The sequence below is a fragment of the Camelus bactrianus genome, chromosome 21 (assembly GCF_048773025.1).
Source record: "Camelus bactrianus isolate YW-2024 breed Bactrian camel chromosome 21, ASM4877302v1, whole genome shotgun sequence".
NCBI classification, from domain to species: Eukaryota; Metazoa; Chordata; class Mammalia; order Artiodactyla; family Camelidae; genus Camelus; species Camelus bactrianus.
The window spans coordinates 280845-302032 of record NC_133559.1 but is presented as its reverse complement, the minus strand read 5'-3'; the positions used below and the strand labels follow the sequence as shown (position 1 = coordinate 302032).

General features: G+C 60.9%; 1 protein-coding gene across 6 annotated transcripts; it reads left to right on the top strand.

Annotated features, from left to right (window-relative positions):
* The first annotated feature begins 2349 nt into the window (after positions 1–2349).
* DPEP1 (dipeptidase 1) lies at positions 2350–19633 on the top strand. Of its 6 annotated transcripts, none has more exons than XM_045506676.2 (12): positions 2351–2503; positions 13832–14034; positions 16920–17129; positions 17279–17411; positions 17659–17791; positions 17873–18023; positions 18156–18225; positions 18464–18640; positions 18730–18814; positions 18887–18962; positions 19133–19268; positions 19342–19633. In XM_045506676.2, the coding sequence occupies exons 1-12, from the start codon at positions 2351–2353 to the stop codon at positions 19507–19509; spliced, it is 1695 nt and encodes a 564-aa protein (XP_045362632.2). In that variant the 3' UTR covers positions 19510–19633. The 6 variants fall into 6 exon arrangements, with proteins under 6 accessions (XP_074205243.1, XP_045362632.2, XP_074205241.1 ...); XM_045506677.2 differs by lacking the exon at positions 2351–2503 and adding an exon at positions 6991–7146; XM_045506674.2 differs by lacking the exon at positions 2351–2503 and adding an exon at positions 12000–12120.
* The last annotated feature ends 1555 nt before the right edge of the window (positions 19634–21188 follow it).

Sequence of the window (21188 nt, the reverse complement as noted above, 5' to 3'; positions counted from 1 at the left end):
TGTTTCCATCAGCTGAAAAAGTCCAGTCTGCTGAATTTCACTTGCTCACATGTCTGCAGTCGCTACGTAGACGAGATGTGACGTGTTTCTGTCCACCCAGACACTTCCCTCGGGCCCTCCCAGTCCACAGCCTGCGTCACCCAGGGACTAACGCACAGCGCCCTTCTGGATTCTTCCCATGCACGACTTTCGTCCACGTTGCGTGTGTCACCTACAGATGGAGGTTAGGGGGCTCCCTGCACTGTTGTGGTGATGGCTCTGTTGAGACACAGCTGCATGTCATCTGCTGTGCCCCGAACGTTTGTGCCCCGAACGTTTGTGCCCCCATCCGTGTGTTGAAGTCCTAACCCAGATGAGGTGGCAGTAGGCATGGGGCTCGTGGGCCTGGTCAGGGGAAGCAGTGTCTTTGAAGGCAATTGGGCTGCGTTCCCGGAACTGCTGTAAAAGTCACATGACCTCTGACCCAGTAACTGCAGTTCTTGGAGTGTATCTTCCAAGAGCATTTGCAGGGCAAGCCTCCTCTGATCTCTGGGGACCCTGTGATGAGTGTGCCTTGGGCTTGCCCACAGTGGGAGGCTACGCAGCGGCCCAGTGCCGTGGAGGGCAGCCTGGGCCTGGCCGTGTCCACCCGAGTGGCAGAAGCACCGGCCCTGAGCAGGTGTGCACACGTGCCCTGGAGACGTTCACCAGAGCCGGGGCAGAAACGGCCCCATCCAGTTAGCATTGCTGTGTGAGAAATACCCCAAACTCAGCACTTACAACAGCCCTGTTACTGCGCTCACAGACCCGTGATTGAGGGGCGAGGGCTGGGCCTCAGTAGGGGACCACCAGAGCCAAGAGCAAGAGTGTCAGTGGACAAGGTACACACCGTTCTGGACTGAGTGGTGGCTGAAACAGACTTGGGGACTTGGGGGCTAAAGCAACAGAGAGCGATGGCTCACAGGCCTGGGGGCTGGAGGTGCAGTGTCCGGTGGGGACCCGCCTGCTGGTGTGGAGATACCTGCTTTCCCACTCTGCTCTCGCGCGGTGCAGGGCTATCTTCTCTCTCTGGTCTATTACAAGGACACTGACCCTTTCAAGAGGGTTCCGTCCTCGTGACTTAATCACCCCAAGGACCCCACCTCCTGAAGCCGCCACACTGGGAATCAGGGATTTGACATGAATTCCGGGGAGACCTAGACATTCAGTGCACAGCACAGACCCTGCATCAGAAACATTTGGTGTCACCTCGACCACACCCCATTGTCCACAAGCAGATCACAGACTCAGGCAGAGCATCAGATCCCACCCCCAGTGGAAGGGGGGCCAAGGCCGGTTGAGTTACTGGGGGAAAATACTGCCTGCCATGCACCAAGGGCCCTGAGCTGGAGGCGGGCCGGCCGGTGAAGGACTGCACAGCAGTGAAAACAAACAGGAGCAGCTCCATGAAACCCTGGCGGGAAGTGCGGTGAGGGAGTGGTAGATGGAAGAGCCACAGGGTCCCAGGGGCTGGGACTGCCTGTGGACGTGGGCAGCGGCCCCATTGCAGTAAGTCACCACACTGTACATACATTTTTAATAGCTTTATTGAGATATTGTCACATACCATAAAATTCACCCCTTTCGTGTGTCCAGCTCAGTGGGTTTTAGTGCATTCGGAGTTGTGTGGTCATCGCACTAGTTAACCTTTGGAACATTTTCCCTGTCCTGAGTAGAACCCTGGCGCCCGTCAGTCCTCTGCACCCCATGGCTCTGGTGACAGCAAGCTGCTTCCTGCCTCTGTGGATTCGCCTGTTCTGGGCGTTTCACATAAATGGACTCACACCGTGCGCCTTTTGCGTCTCCCTTCCTTCACTGAGCATCGCCTTTGCAAGGCTCATCCGTGTTAGAGTGTGAGCCCGTTTCCTTCCTTTTTATGGCGGAACAATAGTCCACTGTGCGGCTGGACCACACTTTATTTGTCTCTTCATCAGTTGATGGGCTTTGGGGTTGCTGCCACTTTTCGGCTATTGTGAACGTGTGTGGATGCACCTAAATGTCTTACACACTTTTTGGTGTATCTGTCAGATTCCCGCAGGTAAAACGTACAGTAAAATGAATGAAGGCGGCTGGCGGGTGCCTGCGTGGGGCTGTCTCTAAGGTTTGTCCTTGCAAAGCTGGATGAGGCAGACGGCACCAGTGGGATGAGACATGTCCTCTCCTGTCCCCTGGGCGGCCGGCCGGACGCCGGGAGCGGGTGGAAGGGCGCTGGGAGGCTGAGAGGAGAGGGGACAGCTTCTTGGCACAGCAGCTCCCCTTCCCCTCCTCACTGATCTCCCCTCCCCTCCCCTCGCCTCTCCAGCTTTAGGGAACCTGGCTTCTTGGGGCGGAAATGGGGCATTTTTATCTTCCTGGGAGAGGCCTGGGAGGAGAGGCAGGTGGCCGGGTGGGGCCAGCGCAGCTGCGAGGTCCGGCAGTGAGCTCGTCCAGCCCAGGCGTGCCTGGCTGGGGAGAAGCCGGCACCATCGCAGAGGCCACGGTGAGGGTGAGTGGGCTGGGGGCCAAGGGGCTGCCGGGGGCTGGGGGTCTGCCACCCAGGGAGGCGCTGTCAGGAGGGGAGGTGGCTGGTGCCTGGGCTCGGCAGGGCATAGCTGGGCGACGTGCAATTCCAGGTGGCACAGCTGTAGTCAGCCCCTCGGTTTAAGGGGAGACTGGGGCTCCCAGCATTTCTCTGTGCCTGGACTGTGAATCGTTCCACCTGCTGTGGTCGTTAGGTCGAGGTCCAGACGCCCTGAGGCTGGTGAGGCCCTTGCCGGCCCCTCTGGCTTTCCTCTCCTCGTCCCTGCTGTCTTCTGTCTAGAACATTCCTCACCTGCTACTCGCCCTTCCAGATTCAGCTAGCTTGTCCCCTTCCTCCAGGAAGCCTTCCTGTTCTGGAATTCTGCTTGGCTGCCTGCTGGCTACCCTGCCCACAGCGGTCCTGCCAGCAGGTGGAGAGGGTTTGTTGAAGGAAGGAAGGAAGGAGTAGACAAGTGTGTGAATGAGAGTCAAAGTGGGCTTTTCCTGCAGGAGCCAGTCTGGGCCGACGAGGAGGCTTTTCTGATTCTCAGGGAAAGCTCAGAGTGTTCTGTTCTCTGTCGGCACCAGCCTGTCTTGTGGCAGCAGCATGAAGTGCTGGTGGGCTGTAATCTTTGCATCTAACACAGAGATGTCTCCTCTATTCCGCTTCCCCCTTTTACCTACGTGGGCCACGGGGCTCGAAGCTGGGGCTCAGGACCCTCTGAGGAGGCGTCCCACCTGGGCCGGTCTTGCCTCCTCCTTGAGACAGGGCGCGGTCGGCTTCCCCTTTCACCAGTTAGGGTCTTGGATTTTATCTCACAAGGTAAATAATGGTTTAAAGATTAACAATCTTACAAGGTGCCTGTGTCCCTTGTCTTTTCCTCACTCAGTCCCCTCCTTTCTGTGGACACTGCTGTCACAGCCACTGAGAGGTGACAAAGTTTAACTCCCTATGCGCCACAGGAAGGGCCTTTCAGGAGGGTCATGGAACATCCTAGGGAGGGGGCGCTGGGCACTGCGGGGTTGTGCTGGACCGGCTGGTGGGGGGGCCCTGCTTGGGCCCGGGGAGCTTGGAATCCACACCCCTTTTATCCCACAGAGCTGCCTTCACGGGGGAGGGAACACGTGCAGTGTCTCCCCTGAGAGTCAGTGAATCATCGAGGGCCTGTGTCCAGACCCAGGGAAGTGGTGGCTTGGTGCCACTGCAGGAGAGGGCATCTGGTGCCCCAGAACGTGCAGCTGTCCCCCCCGATGTGGCCCCGTCCAGCCCCCAGTCTCCTGACTTACTGGTGAATCCAGTCCTGCATGTGGGTTCACAGCTCTGGAGACAGGGAAGGTGAGGGGTGGGGACGAGGGTCCCTTCTGCGTCCAGGAAGTGAAGTCGGGCCGCATCTGATGACAGCACCCCCAGGGCGGTTCTGAGAGGCCAGCCTGGAGGGCAGCCTCAGACTGTGGGACCAAGGGCTCCTGGCTCCCTGGGGACAGAGTGGGCCTGGGAGGCCTGGGCCGTTCTGGGTCGTTCAAAACAGGGAGGTGATAATAGTGGACACACCACTCTGGAGCCTCCAGGACCCTTGGCCTGGGCTCGAGTCCCGGCTCTGAGCCATGCGGCCTGGGTGTGCACAGCCCTAGCCTCAGCTTCTGCAGCCCCTGAGCAGCCCCGCCGACCCTCAGAGGGGCCTCCGGGCCACAGTGTGGGACCCCACCCAGCCAGCAGAGGGCAGCAGTGTTGGTGCCACCTGGGGCCCTTGCCCAGGGCTGTGGGTCTGAGGACTGCAGGCAGCCCCAAGGGGGACCCGAGGCCCTGGCCTCGCCCCAGCGTGTGCACTGGCCTCAGGCCAAGCTCGGGGCTCCAGGCCCACTTCACAGAAGGGACACAGGACCCCACACACGGAGCTTAAGAGACCTCTAGTATTTTCCTAGGAGGGTCTCCTTCAAATCCTGAGTGTCCCCGTGTACAGTTCAGGGGACAAGGCCAGCCCCAGCGGGAGGCCCTAGCCCGCCCGGCCCCCGCCCAGCCCAGCGGCCACACTGCTCTGCACAGGAGGGCCAGGCCAGGGGCTCTCTGTTGCTTTGCTGGGACAGGGGCTGGACACAGGGCGGTGCCCTGGACGGCGGGCCTGTGCCAGGGTGGGGCCGGGGGAGCCGCTGGCAAGGAGGAGGTGCCCGCAGCAGGGTCTCCTGCGCCTGCTGGTCCAGCACCTGCTGGCCTCAGAATTGCCACGAGCCCCCCTGGGGCTGCACCCCAGCCTGGGACAGGCCCCAGCAGGCGCCCTCGAAATTTTCCTACAATGTCTCCTATGCTCAAATGCAGGAGTCAACAACTAAACTGGAGACCTAGTGTCCCTCACAGGACCTCAGTCCCGTAGCTGACAGTGTGGACGCAGGGGGCCTGCCTGGGAGGAGCCCAGAGCCAACCGAACCCACCTGGCTGCTGTGGTCCCCGAGGCCGGGCCAGGGGCTGTGCCGCACGCTCCCCGTGGGCCTGACCGGTCCTAGAAGCTGAGGACAGCGCAGGGAGTGAGGGTGGAGCCTCCAGGGACAATACACCGACTAGGAGAAACCCTGCCCGACCGCAGAGGTGTGCATTCTGGGTAGGGGCAGCAGGGGGCTGCCCGTCCCTGCCCATCGACTTCCTTATGAAACATGTCAAGGACAAATCTAGGAATTTCAGGGCGGCGACAGCAGTGCCAAACTGCATGTGGCGCTGGCGTTTCTTGGGCCCTGGCGGCCAGCCTGGGATGGGTGGTGACGTCTCCTTGCTGGCCCACGGTCGGGGCCCGGGAGTCCAAGCACCGCTGCCAGGTCTCACCTGACACCCAGGTCGGCAGGGCTCAGGGCTGCGCCGGGGCCCTGAGGTGCCCAGAGTCGGTGGGGATCCCAACCCCCGTCTCTGTGCAGGGTGGGAGGCCCCTCGAACCCTCTTTTTCTGTTTTAATCAAGTTGAATTTTCCATTTTACTGCACATGCTAAAAATTTGAAACAGACTAAAAAGTAATGACATTAAAAGTGGAAATCTCTCTCCCCCACACCTGGTCCTCAGTGCCTCCTGCCCTTCTGGCGGCCCCTAATGTTGCTTCTGGTGACGTCAGGGCCCTGGGCAGACCCTGTAGGGGAGTTCTGCTCTCTGTCCTTTGTGGCCCCAGAATGGCGGTGTCCCGTGTGTCCAACAGGCCCTGGTCTGGGTGTCCAAAGAACACTCACACCTTTTTCTCCCTGCCCCAGCCCTACTCCCGGGCCCCTGCCCTGCCTGCCCGAGAACAGGCCAGCCCTCCAGGGGCAGGGAGGGCCAAGGGAGTTGACTTACTCCAGGGCTTGGCTTGGGGCCTGTCCTCGGAGCCCTGCCCATCAGAGCCCCCGTCTCACTCTAGATCCCCCTGAACTCTGAGGTCGGAGAGCACCCCCCACCTCCCCCCTCCTCCCAGGTCTGGCATCTGAACCCATGACAGGGCCCTGACTGAGGCCCAGGGGGGAGCATAGGTCCCACAGCCTGGGCAAGGTGGGCGGGGGGGGGCTGTCCACCCCCCAATGTGCCCTGGGTCGTGGGGGGGCTGTGCACCCCCCCACTGTGCCCCAACCAGGGCTGCTGGGACCCAGGGTGGCTTTGCCATGTGTCCGCCTCCCTGCATGGGGGTGGGACAGCCCGTGGCCTGCTGGAGCCCACCAGGGTGTGCCGCCCTACCCTAACCTCAGAATCCTGAAACCAATTAGTGAAGCCAGGCCCCAGCTGGGCCGGGTCTCCACACAGACCTCTCCCTGGTTTTGAAAGTCCCGTGTGTCTGCCAGAGGACATTCCGATCCCTGACTGCTTCTGATCCCCTGTAGTGGGAATGTTACGCACATAGAACCCGGGCCCCCAGACTCCGGGCCAGGCGGGAGAGACAGAATGCTTTCTGGCCCTGGGACATGTCATGCTCGCCCCCAGGGAATGAAGGTGGTGGGCAGGGGGCAGGGCTGGAGAGAAAGCACGTGGGTTGGAATCCCCAGGTCCAGAGGTGCCCAACCGACCACCACCCATGGGTGCTGGGGCCTTGGCGGGAGGGGCTCAGGGCCCCAGGTGTCCTCCATCAGCCTCCTCCCCATGACTCCTCACTCAGCACCCCCACCCGATGCCAACAGCTCGCCTGAGAGAACCCCTGCGTTATTGTCTGGGGACCCCGATTGCCTCACCCAGCCCCACCCTGCCTGCCCTGGGCCCGAGGCCCAGCCTGGGGGTCAAAGGGCGCCCAGACCCAGACAGCCGGCGGGCTGAGTGTGTGCCTGTGTGGTGTGTCTGCGGAAAGTAGAACCAGCTGACACGTGTGAGGCATTAAGCCCCTCGTTCTGCTCTCCAAGGCGAGCAATGAAGGCCCCTGGGGAACTTGCTTTGTGTGCAGGGCAGCTGGCTGCAGAACTCAGGGGAGGGATGGAATTTGAGAAAAACAGAAACAAACCTCCTCCAGGCCTCGTGGCCCTGAGCGGAGCCCGGGGCTGCACCTGCCCCGCCATCCTGGGGAGCGTAGGGAGCCGGTCTCCTCCCAGCGCTGAAGAGCCGCCTGGGAAGGGAGTGCTGCTGGTACCTGCATTAGTGAGCACCTGCTGTATGCCCAGCAAGGCTGAGCTTGAACCGAGCAGAGACAAGCTCACCAGGTACCCAGCAGGGGAGCGCCTCGTGGGCTGGGAGGGGAGGCCTTGATGGGCTGGGGCTCCGGGCGCTCGGGGCAGGTGGAGGGCCTTGTGGGAGCACCTCGGGGACCCGCTGCTGCTTAGGAGGAGGTCACAGGGCTCAGAGCGGTGGGGGCAGCAGGGGGGCCGTGCGGTGCCCTGGGAGAGTGGGCGGCAGGGAAGGACGGGGGGCAGCTCCTGGCAGCTGGGTAGACAGTGTGTCCTCCGTGAGGACATTGGGGAGCGAGGATTTGGGGGCAGAGGTCTGGGTGGAGGCCTCATGTCTGGGCCTGGGGACACCCCAGTGCAGATGTAGCCTGGTCTGGGCCTTCTGTGTGCCCTGCATGGGGCTAAGGGCAGGGCTACAGGCCCCCAGGTGGCACAGTGATGACAGGGAAAAGGCTAAGTGTGTGTGTGACAAGACATGTGGCTGTACCCGCGAGAGGACAGGCCAGGCGAGACTGAGAGCCACGTCTGTGAGCTCGTGCTGCGTGTCGGTGCTGGCGCCTCATGCTCGTGTGTGTGTCCACGCGTGCACACCTGCGAGTGCACGTGTGCTCACCTGTGCACAAGTCTGCGTGAGTGTGTCTCCACACGCAGGTCTGGGACGTTCGTGTGCAGGCGTGTGCGTGGTGTGGGTCACGGGGTAGGTAGGTCTGCACGGTGCGGATGTGGACGTGGGGGAGGTCTGTGTTAGCTACGTTGGTGTCTGAGGCATGGGCGTCTTTGCATGTGTGTGGTTGTGTGTGCACCTGTATAACTGCGTGGATGTGGGTGTGCTCTGTGGCTGGGGTGGGTGTGTGGTTAGCTATGTTTGCATGTTTCTCTGTGTGTGTTGCTCCTGCACCATAGCGTGTGTGTTCTTAAGGGAGGGGGTGTCGTGGATTCGGGACCTCCGTGCTGCTGTGGGCTGTGTCCTGACCTGGGACTAGCCCACGGGGGGCGGGAGTGCAAGTGAAACCTTGGTGAGAGGGGCTTCCTCGAGCCCCTAACATGGCACAGTTTTGGTGGAACAGTCCTCGCTGAGCTCCAGGCTGCTCCCTGGACACGAAGCTGTCTGCTAGGTTTCTTCTCGGTCCCTGCCCTGTGGGCCTGGCTGAAATGTAACAGCACTCTTCCGTTTCCGTGTTTATTTTCACCGTGTTCCCTCTGTTTATGGCAAGTGATGTTGATTTTTCCAGTTAATAATTACTGTCTTTATTTAAATAAGTGATGGCGATTTAAGGCACAGCATGAAGGGCACTCCTGAAAGCAGAGTTTGAGACAGGGCTCCGACATCCTCCCAGGTACCTGAGCAGGGGAGCGTCCGTCCTTGGCGTCCATCCCCGGAGATGTCTCTGCACTAACGGGGCACGTGGGGCAGGCAGAAGGGCTGGGGTGGAAGCTGATGGTTGTGCTCCTCCAGCAGCCGGATGAGATTAGGGTGCCCCACCCCCATCACAGACACGGGAGCCTGCGACGCGTGTGGGACGGGAGGACGGCCCCGGTCAGTTCTCTGCGGCTGCATGACAGACCATCCTAGGACCCCACAGCCAGCGCAGCAACCACCGGCCGGACTCTCATTCCAGCTGGTCTCTGGCCCACAGAGCCTGGCTTCAGCTGTTACCTGCAAGCCAGCGTCCAGCTGTCAGCTGGGCCGAGCTGGGCCGGTGGCCAGGTTCCCGGCGTGGGGTGCTAGGACAGAGCCCAGAGATCGCACCTGCCACCATCTCTCTGTGGGTCGAGCCAGTCACCCCCTTACTCCCTGATGGATGCTAGGAGGGCACGTGGTGAGGAGACACCACCAGAAAACCCAGGACTGTTGTGCTTTTAGCAAAGCACGAGTGGGTCTCCTGACTGCTCTCCTGAGAGTGGGCCTCCAGAGCCAGACGTACCGGCCAGGCCCTCTTGCTCACTGAGCCTCACAGGACAGGACCACATGGGAGCTGGGGCCACACGTGGCCACCCGCGCAAGCGGACGGAACAGGAATTAGAAGCAGAAAGGCTGAGGGAGTCTTCCGGAGACACCACCCAACGGCGTCCTCTGGGTTAGAAGGTCGGCCCGGGACAGGGACTTGGCCCGAGCATCTTTTCAGGTGGGAGGAAGGGCTCAGGCAGAACCCACAGGACGAAGGGAGGCGGCCTCGGCTGGGGGATCTCAGCCCATTTCGGGGACTGAGAAATCGGATGGAGTGGAGTAAGGGAGCCCATCGGGAATGTTCACGGAGGGGCTGCGGGGGCAGCCGCCTAGCTAAGACCAGAGAGGAGCCCAGCTCACACACGGCAGGAGTGGGTGGAAGTGAGGGACATGCCGGAGGCTGGGTTGTCAGCAGCTGGACGGTGGGCAGCGGACCCCCAACGCCCTCTTACACAGATGCACGACCCTGCCGGCCCACAGCCAGACTTACTCTGGAGGGAAAAATACCAGGAGGTCCTTCCCTTAAAGTATTTCCTGATTTCGACAGTAGTTGCTGTCGAAAGTGCTTGTGCCAAATTCTGGCATTAAGAGGTCCCACCGTAATGTCGACCCCCACCTCCGTTCATTTTACACAAAGCCTGAAGCTGGGAGGCTGCTCTGTGTTCTTAAACATTAAACACGAAGTCTGAAAGCTCGCAGGCGGTGTGGGGAGCCCGCACCCCGACAGCAGGTCTCGATGAACAATGGGAAAAAGCGTTCAGAGGGAACATTGTCGTCCAGGAAACAGAAGACAATAAAAGAAAGCAAAATTTCTAACAGATGTCAGACAATATTGCTTCCACAGCGGCACAGGGCACAGAGGGAGAAAACCAAAACCAAACACTTAGGAAAGCATTCTTGGGAGACTAAGTGTATAAATCCTGGGAGAAGTCATGTAGAAGAGCCGGGAGTCAGAATTGAGGAAACTCACGGCATAAATTAAAAAAACAGAATTCCTATTCTATTCATAAATCCATAGAATAGCAGCACAAGAAAACCTAAAACAGGAGAGAAAAACACAAGAGACAAAGAGGACCCCTGGGGGTCCAGCCCTTGACTAAGGGCAGCCCCAGGGAGGGAGGGGAGACAGCCGGAGGCAAGGGGTTCGAGGGTGCTCCCTGGACCAAAGGCTGGGAGGCCTCCAGCCGGTCAGCGTGGAGCTCGGGTGAAAAGGTCTCCAGCTGAGGCCCGTCCCTGAGAAACTGCAGAGCCCGAGAAGCAAGAGCTGACCTGGGGAGATCACGGAGAGAAAGCAGCCTGCCCCCTACAGAGAACTGGACTCCCCGCAACAAGGGTGTGGACGCCCTGGGGCCTCCAGACTCCGGGAGAAGATGGTCTGCAGGCAGCACACTTGCTGATCAGCTCTGAGGGCACAGCAGCGTCACGTGCAAACTCCCCCAGACTCCGCGAACGGCCGCCACACACCCACTGCTGGGGAGTGGCGCCAGGACTAGCTCCAACAGGAAAGAACGTAGACCGAAAGGAGGAAGACTTGGGGCAGAAATTCGGGAAAACACAGATCCAAAGGCAGGTGTGAGGCACAGAGCTTGGAAGGTTGTGGGAACGTGATGACAGCTCCCTGTGGATGAGAAAAAGGCAACAGAATGTCCAGGACGAGCAGTCAGGCCACACTGTGGCGAACAGGCTTCAGGGATGGGGGTGCCTGACCCGCGGGGCGGTTCTGAGTGGTTCCGAGGTTAAGGCTCCAACAGGACTGCTGGGCGATAGGGACCACGATGAACTCTGTTTATAGACAGTTGCAGAGCCTGGGAAATCTGACCCCAAGGCCACCTGGCCACGCCGCAGGATGTGAGTCAGGGACAGTTTAGGATCCCCTGGAGCCAGCCTCCTAGGTGTGTCCTTGGAACCCTGCTCCGGGCGATGTTCCAGGGCCATCGTCCTGGACTCTTCCAATGTTTGCACAAGGATGCCCAGGCCGCCCGTGGGGTGTAGCCAAGTGGCCTTGACTCCTCTCCTCCCAGGGGCACCGGAGGAAGTGTGGTCACGCCCGCAGCCTAGCTCCTAGAAATGTTCTCTGTCGCCACCTGGCAGGAACCACCTGAAGCTGAAGTTAGCAAACTGAACTTGGACGTCCCCGGGGAGGCCAGCACCCTGTGGAATCACGCTGGAGCCAGGGGCAGAAGGAAAAGTCAGAACACCAGCCTTGTCTTTCCTGGAAAGTTTCATGTTTTGTTCACCATGGATTTTGGGGGCAGGAAGTTTTGAATTTTAAAAATATTGCATTAAAGTGCTATTTAAAAGTGGGGAGGGTGTAGCTCAGTGGTAGAGTGTGTGCCTAGCATGCACAAGGTCCTGGGTTCAAGCCCCAGCACCTCTGTTAAAATGAATAAATAATTGAATAAATAAATAAACCTAATTACCTTACCCCCCAGAAAAATTTTTTTTTTAAATCCTATTTGCCCCATGAGTGAGGTTCCTCGTGTCCCAGCTTTGGAATTCACGCCCGAGATGAGGGCATCACTCCGCAGCCCCCACTTTTGGTGCTGGGACTCAGACTGCATCCCCAGGAGGAGGGTGCAGGGAGGAAGCCCCTTCTCAGCCATGCACCCCTCCCACCAGGAAGCAGGCTGGGGGGGCTCTAAGTCCCCCCTGCTACTTGGCTGTTAAGCTGATCATGTATTACACAGGCATGACCAGACAACTTACAAATGTTTAAGCAATTAAGTGAATTCTGAATTTAAAACGAAAAGCAGGTCAAAGTCAAGGATCAGGCAGGTTTACAAACACAAACATGTGGCGCTGTCTGGGGAAGGGTGTGGGGTTCAGACCTCGTGGACGGGGAGGGACCGTCCACTCACAGAGAGGAGCCGGGCCATGAGGGGCATCGCGGCTGGAAGGCGGCTTGTCAGCCTCGAGAGCAGGGACACGTGACTTCACACAGGATGCCACTGTTCCTGGGAAAATGGCCCAAGACAGTGCTGCAGACAAGTGACAAAGAAAGCAGAACAGACACGTCGAGAGAGGAAAAGACGGCACCCGAGAAGCAAGGAGCCTGGACAGAGGTATGGTCGCACCCAAGGGAACGCGGTGCCCAGTGGGCTGCACCCTTCGCGTGAGGGCTTGTGTGTCGAGAGCAATTCGGATGCAAACGTGACTGCTGCTCGGGGGAGGGCAGCCCCTTGGGGGGCAGGAGAGGAGCCTCCTCACTGTGGTAGAGGAGGACCAAGGTGACCCTGAGAAAACAGCAAAACAAGATCGGGGGGAACACGAGAAAGAGCACGTTTAGAGGAAGGCGGCGACTACTCCTCTCGTCCTGACTTAAACGGTCACGTGTAAAGACAGGTGTTCAGATGAGGCTGAGAAATAAAATACAAGGTATGCTTAAAAAACCCTGAAACAAAAAGTAAACCGGAAAAATGCTGAAAACACAGAGAAAAATGGAGCAGCAGTTGTCGGTGAGGCGGACATGTGTTAACGGCTGTGTCGATGAGGACGGTTCCAGGGAGCACATGGCATTGTCACCACGTGAGCAGTGTCCTGGTCACGAGAGCGAGGTCAAGGTGTGGAAGGGGAGTGGGCGTGGAGCTCGGAGAAGAAGGGACGTGCTGGGGCCACAGGGAAGGCATGAAGGGCAGACGGGTGTTTGTGTCTCCACGGCAAGGGCACCTGTCCCAGGGGCTCCAGGCGCCGGACGTGGAGGGTACAGCCCCCAGGCAGTCTGGCCGGAGCGCTGGGTTCCCCACCCACCGAGGGCGCCTCTCCTGCACAGGGTGGTGGTGGGGGTCAGATCCCAGGGACTGGCACTGAGAACGCCCAGGAGCCCCCTGCTTGGCGTGCGGGGTGGACAGAGGGAGAGAAGGTGGGCCTTGGGCTCATGCTCCTTCACAGGCTGCCTTTTCCACAGGAGGGAAACCGGCTGAGGCCCAGGCACTGGGACACTTGGCTAAAGACGGCAGAGGCAGGGCTGGGCCATGACCTGACCTCCCCTCCCAAGCTGGAGAAAGGGCCAGGAGCTGGGCCTGTCCTGGGGGCCAGGGAGGGGACCTGCCTGTGACCCAGGCTCCGCAGGGCAGGTCCACGTGGCCCAGCAGCCCTGAGAATCCAGACTGGGCTGGGGCTGCCCAGCTGTTCACCAGAACCTAGGATGCTGGCCCAGCCTTGGGACCAGGATTTGTGACTCATCGTCCTGGCCTTGCCTGGGCATCTGGTTCTTAGAATCCCACCCCGCCCCCCCCAGGCCTGAGTGTGTATGACAAGGCCAGAAAGACCCCCAGCCTGAAGGAAGTGCGCACACTCCAGGCTTCAGTCCCCAAGCCCCAGAGTCCCACCTGCTGGGCCAGGAGCCTGCAGCTGGAGTGTGGGTCTCGGTGATGCCAGGGGCCTCAGGCACCCCAACCCTGGGGTGGGGTAGGGTGTGGTGGGAGCACTCTGTCTTCCATGTGAAGTAACACTGAACTGTTTCCCAGGCAAACACAGGGGTCCATTCAAGGACACACTGCTGAATCTTGCTGGCAGACCTCCGAAACCCCAACATCGGGTCCTGGGGGTGGCGGGGAGGTAACAGGACACAGCAGTGCCGTCGGCCACTTTCCCTGAGCTGCCTCTTCTACTGCCTTGTTCTGTGACCTGGACACCGGCCCCGCCCTGGGGTCAGCACGCTCTGCCACACCTCTGCCTGGCCCAGCCTTGGTGGGTCCAGGAACTCCCATTCACCCGCCCTCGCGCCCTCGCAGGGAATGTGCTGATTACTGATAAACAGGAGGGCTCCCACAGGTCACCTGGACCAAAGGCCTCTGCCTGTCTCCTGGCCAGGACAGCCAGTCAGGAGGGCACATAGGACCGGTGGGGAAGCCAGCTCCTGGGGACCAGATCATGTGGGCCAGCTGGTGGTTCTGGCCCCTGGTGGCCATCTGCACTGCAGACCAATTCCGGGACCAGGCGGTGCAGATCATGCAGGACACGCCTGCCATTGATGGGTAAGCAGCCCCTGCTGTGATGGGCCCAGCAGGGAGGTGGGCTCGAGGCTCCAGTGCCTTGCCTTGGGACAGGAGTGGCCATCTCTGCCGGCACAGCTTCCCCAGCTGCATGTGGCTTTGCCTTTTGCTGCCTCAGCTTCTTCATGGGGTCTCTTCGGGCCTCCAAAGGCTTCAGCAGAGGAGAGCCTGTGGGGAACGGAGCAGGAAGGCGGAAATGACCAGGCCCCCATGGTCCTTGGCCGCTCCCTGGGGGTCAGATCCCTGCTCAGAGTGGGTGCTGGGGTCGGAGGACCTTGGGGCCTTGCCTCTTGGGGCCTCAGCCTCCCTCATGAAGCTGCAGGTGAGGGTGGTGTCTGCCCTGGGCCCCCAAGACCCCCGTCTTGGTCCTCTTGATCCTGAGGCCCTCTTGTCCAGCCCCTCCCTCTCCTGCATCCGCCGGGGTAACCCCCTCGGGTGCTGTGCATCCGGCTGGGCCTCCTGGAGGCACATCATGCTTCTGAGCCCCAGACTTGGCTCCTGGGCACCTGCTCCCACGGCCCCTCTTCCAGCCAAGACTCTGGCGACACACTGTCACTCCTTCTCTGATGTCACAGCCAGCCTGGCAGCACCTGTCCCCTTCACTTACCCTCCCCACCTTCTGCGCGGAGTCATGCCTGAGCCTCTGATTGTCCCCTACTTCTGCTGGCCCAAGGTCAGGTCTCAACACTGCAGCCAGAAGGAGCCTTGGAGACACAAGTCCCAGCTGCGGTTCTTCCAGCTCAAACCCCCACCATTGTGGCTCCACTGAGTTCAGGGGTCAGCCCGGTCCTTCCGGTGGCCCCCACGGCCCCTCGCGGCCCCTCGCGGTGCCCAGCTGTGCCATGCCCTTCGAAGCCGCTCCCCTCAGTGCCCTGCTCACCCTGCATCCAGCCCCCTCCCTCTGCACCTCCAGGGCCTTCCTGAGCCCTTGGAGGACCCCCCCACACGCACATTCCAGCCTCCAGCTCTTTCCACATGGCCGCATCCAGCCCAGCAGAGTGGCCTCTGGTGCATGCTGGCTCTTGGGTGCTGGGAAGTTTAGGGGAACACCCCTGAACTTAGCTGGACAGAAGCTCTGCAAGAAAAGCAGAGGAAACGGGTGCCTCGTCACATGGGACTTTCAGGGAGCTGAGGGCAGCCCTAGAGGAGGAAGTTGCTGTCAAGGGTCAGGGTGCACCTCCCCCCGTCCCTCCCTCCCTCCCTCAGTACCCCCCCCGTCCCTCCCCTTCACCTCCTCCTGGTCCTCCTGTCCCCTTGCTCTCCCCTCTCGGTCTCTTGAGGTCCCTGCAGGGCTGGGTCCCCTCACCGGCACAGGAGGTTGATTGCAGAAGCCCCTGCCCCCAGCTTCCATACTGCAGCCCCTGCTATCTGGCAGGAACGGTCTGGACCAGGGACTGGGCATCCCAGGCCAGCAGAGGCTGGCAGGAGATGCTAACAGAATGAGCCAGGGAGCAGTCCCTTCATTCTGGGGGACTTGGAACAGCTGGGCACAGAAAGAGGGGTCCGAGGTTAGGTGCTAGGGGCTGTCCAGGCCCATGTGAGGCATACGATGGCTCAAAGAGCCCAGAGAGCCAGGAACACTCAGGAAGCTGGGACTCGGGGATCTAGGATTGTCCAAAGGGCTAGAAAACTAAGACTAGGCTGAAAGAATACAAGCCAGTTTGTATTAGCTACTCTTATAGGTAAGAAACCCAAGTAAGTAGCTTCAACAACAGAGAAGCCCGGAGGAAGTCCTGGCCCAGCATTCCACGATGGTATGGCCAACATTCCCACAGTTACCTGACGGTTTAACGTCGCTGCACCAACTCCAGCCATCACATCTGTGTGCCACAGCTGGTCAAAGCATGTGTTTGGCTGTCGTTTGAAGCTCTTTCCAGCACTCAGATTCCTCCCCTCCCTCCCTTCTCTGAGTAGGATGGCAGGGCCTCTGCCACTGCTGAGGCTGGTACCTGGCCACACAGATAAAGAGAGGAGCTCTGCCAGGCTCCAGGCGGTGTTGACCATAAGGTGGAGGTGGCAGCTGTCCCTTACTTTGGGTTCCAACGAAGAGCAGAGAGGCTGGGAGGAGGAGGGAAGAGCAAAGCGGAGGCAGCTGGAGGGTGGGGCTGGATTTCCCAGATGAGCAAAGGAGTAAAGTCTTGCTTCAGGGACGGCTCCCAGAAGGCGAGAGACTGGGCATGCTGCTGGGCTGGGGAAGGGAGGGCGGGAGGGCCCGCGGTAGGAGAAGAGCCCTCCTTCAGACTGTCCTCACAGACCCCTTGTCACCAGGTTAGGGGTCCAACCTGGTACCTCCCGGGACGTCCCATGCTTGCGCGCAGGCTAGTGAAAGCCAGGTTCTGACTGGTGGGGCAGGGCTGGGCCTACGTCTCTAGTCAGACCCCAGGGGCTGAAGCCACGTCCAGCATCTGGAGCTCATGGATCAAGTCTGTCCCCTTGGGGCCACTCCTGGTCCCTGCCTGCCGGTTCCTGGATCCAGGGAGGAATCTGCCCCAGCCCTGTGGGTCCTGTCCTGGAAGACCCTCGCGGGTTGCTGACAGCTTTCCTCCCTCCCCGTCCCCGTTTCCCCCCTTCCTGGCCCCTTCTTCCTTCCCCTCCTCCCCTAGAGAACTCCCCTCCCTGGGAAACCCTCAGAGGGCCTGCCCTTTGGGGGCTCAGAAGGACGGCAATGGTGCAGGACTGCGCCCAGGGGCAGAGGCGGCAGAAGGCCTGGGGGCCCCTAAATCCTGCACCGATGCCCTGCTCCCATGGCCGCCCTAGGAGGGTGGATTGGGGATGCCAGGCCCCGCAAGGGTAGGCCACACCCCACACCTCCCCACCCTCTCCCTGCAAACATGAGAATTTCATGTTCAGTCTCTGATATCCGGCAGGGGTGTAACTGTACACCCAGCTACCCTCACGTCAACCAGCCTTGTTCATGGAGGTGACTTCAAGTCAGCACCCTGCACCCAAGAAGACTTCGAAGCCAAGCAAGCGTCTGCCCTCCCTCTTCCGCAGGGAAAGACCTACCCGTTTAGGGCTCTCAGCTCAGTTACCTGGCCTGGGGGTGGGGCCCAGCTGAGATGCTCACCTATGCTCAGGTGTGTTCAGAGGACTTCAATCACCCTGGTGACGCTGTTTGTCCTCAGCCTGTGAGAAGAGGGGCGGCCTCCCTGGGAGGGAGTACGAAGGGCCCAGGTCCAGAGGGGCTGGCCTGACCTGCCCTGGCCCCTCCTCCTGGCCCCTCCAGGCACAACGACCTGCCCTGGCAGCTGCTCAAGAGCTTCAACAATCAGCTCCTGGACACGAGGGCCAACCTGAGCAGCCTAGCCCACACGCACACCAACATCCCCAAGCTGAAGGCCGGCTTTGTGGGGGGCCAGGTACAGTCTGGCCCCGAGCGTGACTACTCTGGAGTCCATCGCCCCCTCCCGTGGCTCCGGGCTAGCGTGCTGCCGCTCCCTGGTGGCAGCGTACCTCCCTGGGCCTTTAGCGGGGACTCCAAGAGCCACTCAGCTGTGCAGAAGGCTTCCAAGACAGAAGAGACACCAGAGGCCCATCTGCGTGCGGGGGGTGGGGCCTGGGGCCTGGCTCCTCAGCTCCCAGCCCCTCCCCTCTGTGGCCCCGCAGTTCTGGTCTGCGTACACACCCTGCGACACCCAGAACAAAGATGCCGTGAAGAGGACGCTGGAGCAGATCGACGTCATCCACCGCATGTGCCAACTGTACCCTGAGACCTTCGTGTGTGTCACCAACAGCACAGGTGGGTCCCCAGAGCCTGCTGGCGCCACACGGTCAGAGTCCACGCGCCGGCTCCCCGGACACCCAGGCACCCTCCTTGCAGGCATCCGGCAGGCCTTCCAGGAGGGCAAGGTGGCCAGCTTGGTTGGCGTGGAGGGTGGCCACTCCATTGACAGCAGCCTGGCCGTCCTGCGGGCGCTCTACCAACTGGGCATGCGGTACCTGACCCTCACCCACAGCTGCAACACGCCCTGGTAAGGAGCCCCAGGAGGGTCTCCGGGTGGGCTGGGCCGATGCTGGCTCTGCCCTGCTCTGTCCTGGAGCGGGTGGGCTGGGATGACCACTCCGCCCCTCGCCCCTCGGGCTCCCGCTGTCTGCTCTCCCAGGGCCGACAACTGGCTGGTGGACACGGGGACTGACACGGCCCAGAGCCAAGGCCTGTCATCATTCGGGCAGGTGAGTTGACGGGACCAGGGTCACCCTCAGATGACGGGACGTGGTTTGTCACCTGAGTTTCCTCAGCTGGCAGACCACTGGAGGGTTTGTTAACTCCTGGCCCAGCCCGGGGCCAGCCTCTAGCCTGGACCTCTCAGGGGGCCATGACAAACCCCAGAAGGCTGTGACCCCAAGTGTGTGCAGCTCAGCCTGTGTGGTCCCAGGGCACCGGCCGTGACCCGAGCCCTGTCCCCCTCAGAGTGTCATAAAGGAAATGAACCGGCTGGGCGTCCTCATAGACTTGGCCCATGTGTCCGTGGCCACCATGAAGGCTGCCCTGCAGCTGTCCAAGGCCCCCGTCATCTTCAGCCACTCCTCCGCCTACCAGCTGTGCCAGCACCGGCGCAACGTGCCTGACGACGTGCTCCAGTTGGTGGTGAGGGCGGCGGCGACAGTCTGCTCCCGGGTGGGCCCGGTGCCTCGCCGCTCCCGTCCACAGCCCCCCTCTCCCCCTCCCCCGAGCAGAAGCAGACAGGCAGCCTGGTGATGGTGAATTTCTACAATGACTACGTTTCCTGCAAAGCGGAGGCCAACTTGTCCCAAGTTGCAGGTGGGTGGGCGTGAGCGTCTGCAGTGTGGGTCAGGGGCCTCTTGTGGGACCACATGTGCCGCCTCCCTGCAGACCACCTGGACCACATCAAGGCGGTGGCAGGAGCCGGAGCTGTGGGCTTTGGTGGGGACTTTGACGGTGTTTCTAGGTAAGGCGAGACGTGCATCCTGTGATAAATTTGTCAGGAGAGGCTGGAGGAGGGGCCGTGTTCTGAGGAAAACTGCTCCACCAGATTCTGGGGCTTGGGATGGGGGTGGACAGGCACCCAGGCCCCGAACCCCCGGATGCAAAGCTGGGCCCTCTCCACCCTTGCCTCAGGCTCCCCTCAGGGCTGGAGGACGTGTCCAAGTACCCAGACCTGGTCGCAGAGCTGCTCAGGAGGAAGTGGACAGAGGCGGAGGTTAGGGGCGCCCTGGCTGACAACCTGCTGAGAGTCTTTGAGGAAGTGGAGCAGGTGAGGAGGGGCCATCCACCCCCATCACCGCCCCCACCCTGGAGGCAGGCAGCCAACTCATGTCTGTCCCCAGGTGAGCAATCACACACAGGCTCCCGGGGAGGAGGTGATCCCGCTGACCCAGCTGGAGCCTTCCTGCAGGACCCAGTATGGCTACTCCAAGTCCTCTGGGAAACACCTTCAGCCGGGGGCCTTGCTGGCCTCCCTTGTGCCCCTCCTCCTCTGCCAGGGTCTTCTGTGACACCCTGGGGACCTGTCCACTCAGACCCGCCTGTCCCGAGCAGGCACCTGGGCTCCCCGGGGGGCAGCACAAAGCCCAGGCACAGCTGGACACTCAATAAAGGCACTGGCCTTTTCACTCTTGAGGGCGTGTCCTTGAGCGGCTCCTGGCTGGACACGCACACACAGGAATGCCCAAGTCCTGAAGCTCAGGGCCAGAGGGGTCAGGGTCGGGAAAGGGCTTTGCCTGGACATCGCAGGAGGGAGGGTCTTGAAAAACACAGTTCAGGTCCAGCTGCCACCCTCCCACCTGTACACAGGCACATATACGCACACACACGTGTGCACACCTAGACACCCACATCCTCACACTAATGCACATCCCCTACTCCCCACCGCATGTGCCCACAGCCCAGCTGCTGGCCCAGCCTCTCTTGAGTAACAGGAAAGCAAGGTCTGGAGCGAGGGGCTCTCCTGGGCCCAGCCCTGCAAGGCCCCAGCCCTGCAAGGCCCCTCACATACCACGAACATGGGCCTGCAGGGCAGAGCTACCCAAGGGGGCTCAGTACCTTCCCCTGGTCAGTCAGTGGGCATCTGGAGATGACAGGACCCCCAACATGTCCCTGCCGGCCCCCTTCCAGACCAGAGGCCCTGAGATCGCCCCCCTGCTTAGCTTTCCTGAGTCCTCTGTGAAGAAGCATGAACCCCCTGGGTGCCTGTCCCTTTGGGTGGGACGTCATGGGGTGGGGGGCAGACAGCAGAGAGGACAGGAGAGCCCCCACTGGTGGCCTGTGGGTCGGGGGCCTGTTGTGGGCCCACCCCTGGCAGGCCTCAGGTGAGCAGAAGGGACACCTGTGGGCCCTTGCTGGGCCCTTGGGTCAATCTCACAGTACAGGAGAAAAAAGCAAGTCGAGGGTTTCTGTCCTGAGGTGGCCAAATCCTGCCCAGCCCCCTCTCCCCGCCACAGCTGATTCTTCTGTGGGGCTACAGGAGGCCGCAGGTGGGCACGCCTAACTGCTAACCGGGAGGTATTTTCCCATGATAAATACCAGCCCACGCACACGGAATCACACCAGAGGCCACACCTCAAGTGAATCCATCTGGTTCTGGGGATTCCTCTGCTCACCCATCATTCCAACCTCAGAGAGGCAGATGCTCAGGCCTTTCCTGGCGGTCCTGGTAACGGGCTCCACAGAGGCTAGCACCAGGCAGGCGGAGCCTGGGCCACTGAGGGAGGCCACACCTGGAGGGCCGTCTCCCCGGGCAGGGCCCACGTCAGCGCTTCTCAAAGCAGGTGAAGAACAAAGCAGACCAGGACTTGGTTCAAACAGACGCGCTCAGAGCAGGGACAGGGAGGCCTGGAGCCGCAAGTGGTCGCGTCAGCAGGCTGGCTGGGGACGAGCCGCACAGGGTCACGGCTGAGGTTCTGGCTCTAGGACCTTGGTCCTGGTTGGCACACCCATGAGACATCCAGGCTGGGAAGTGCTCTGTGGAACACAAACCACTGACTCCCATAGACACTAACAGCTGCTGTGAAGGGGGCGTGGGTGAGACCAAGGGTGACCCGACGAGGCATTGGGAGGCCACGGCAGGGGCTGCACAGTGTCCTCTGGTTGGAAAGGGGTGTGGCCAGCAGGGAGGTGAGGACCTGAAGACTGGTTTTCACTGTCCAAGAAGTTACAAACGAGGAGGGGGAGTCCC

Coding starts and splice junctions, on each gene's coding strand:
- DPEP1 (XM_045506676.2), top strand. CDS start 2,351: ATGGGGCATTTTTATCTTCCTGGGAGAGGCCTGGGAGGAGAGGCAGGT. Junction 17,412..17,658: donor CCGGCTTTGTGGGGGGCCAG/GTACAGTCTGGC, acceptor GTGGCCCCGCAG/TTCTGGTCTGCGTACACACC. Junction 18,963..19,132: donor GACTTTGACGGTGTTTCTAG/GTAAGGCGAGAC, acceptor CCCTTGCCTCAG/GCTCCCCTCAGGGCTGGAGG.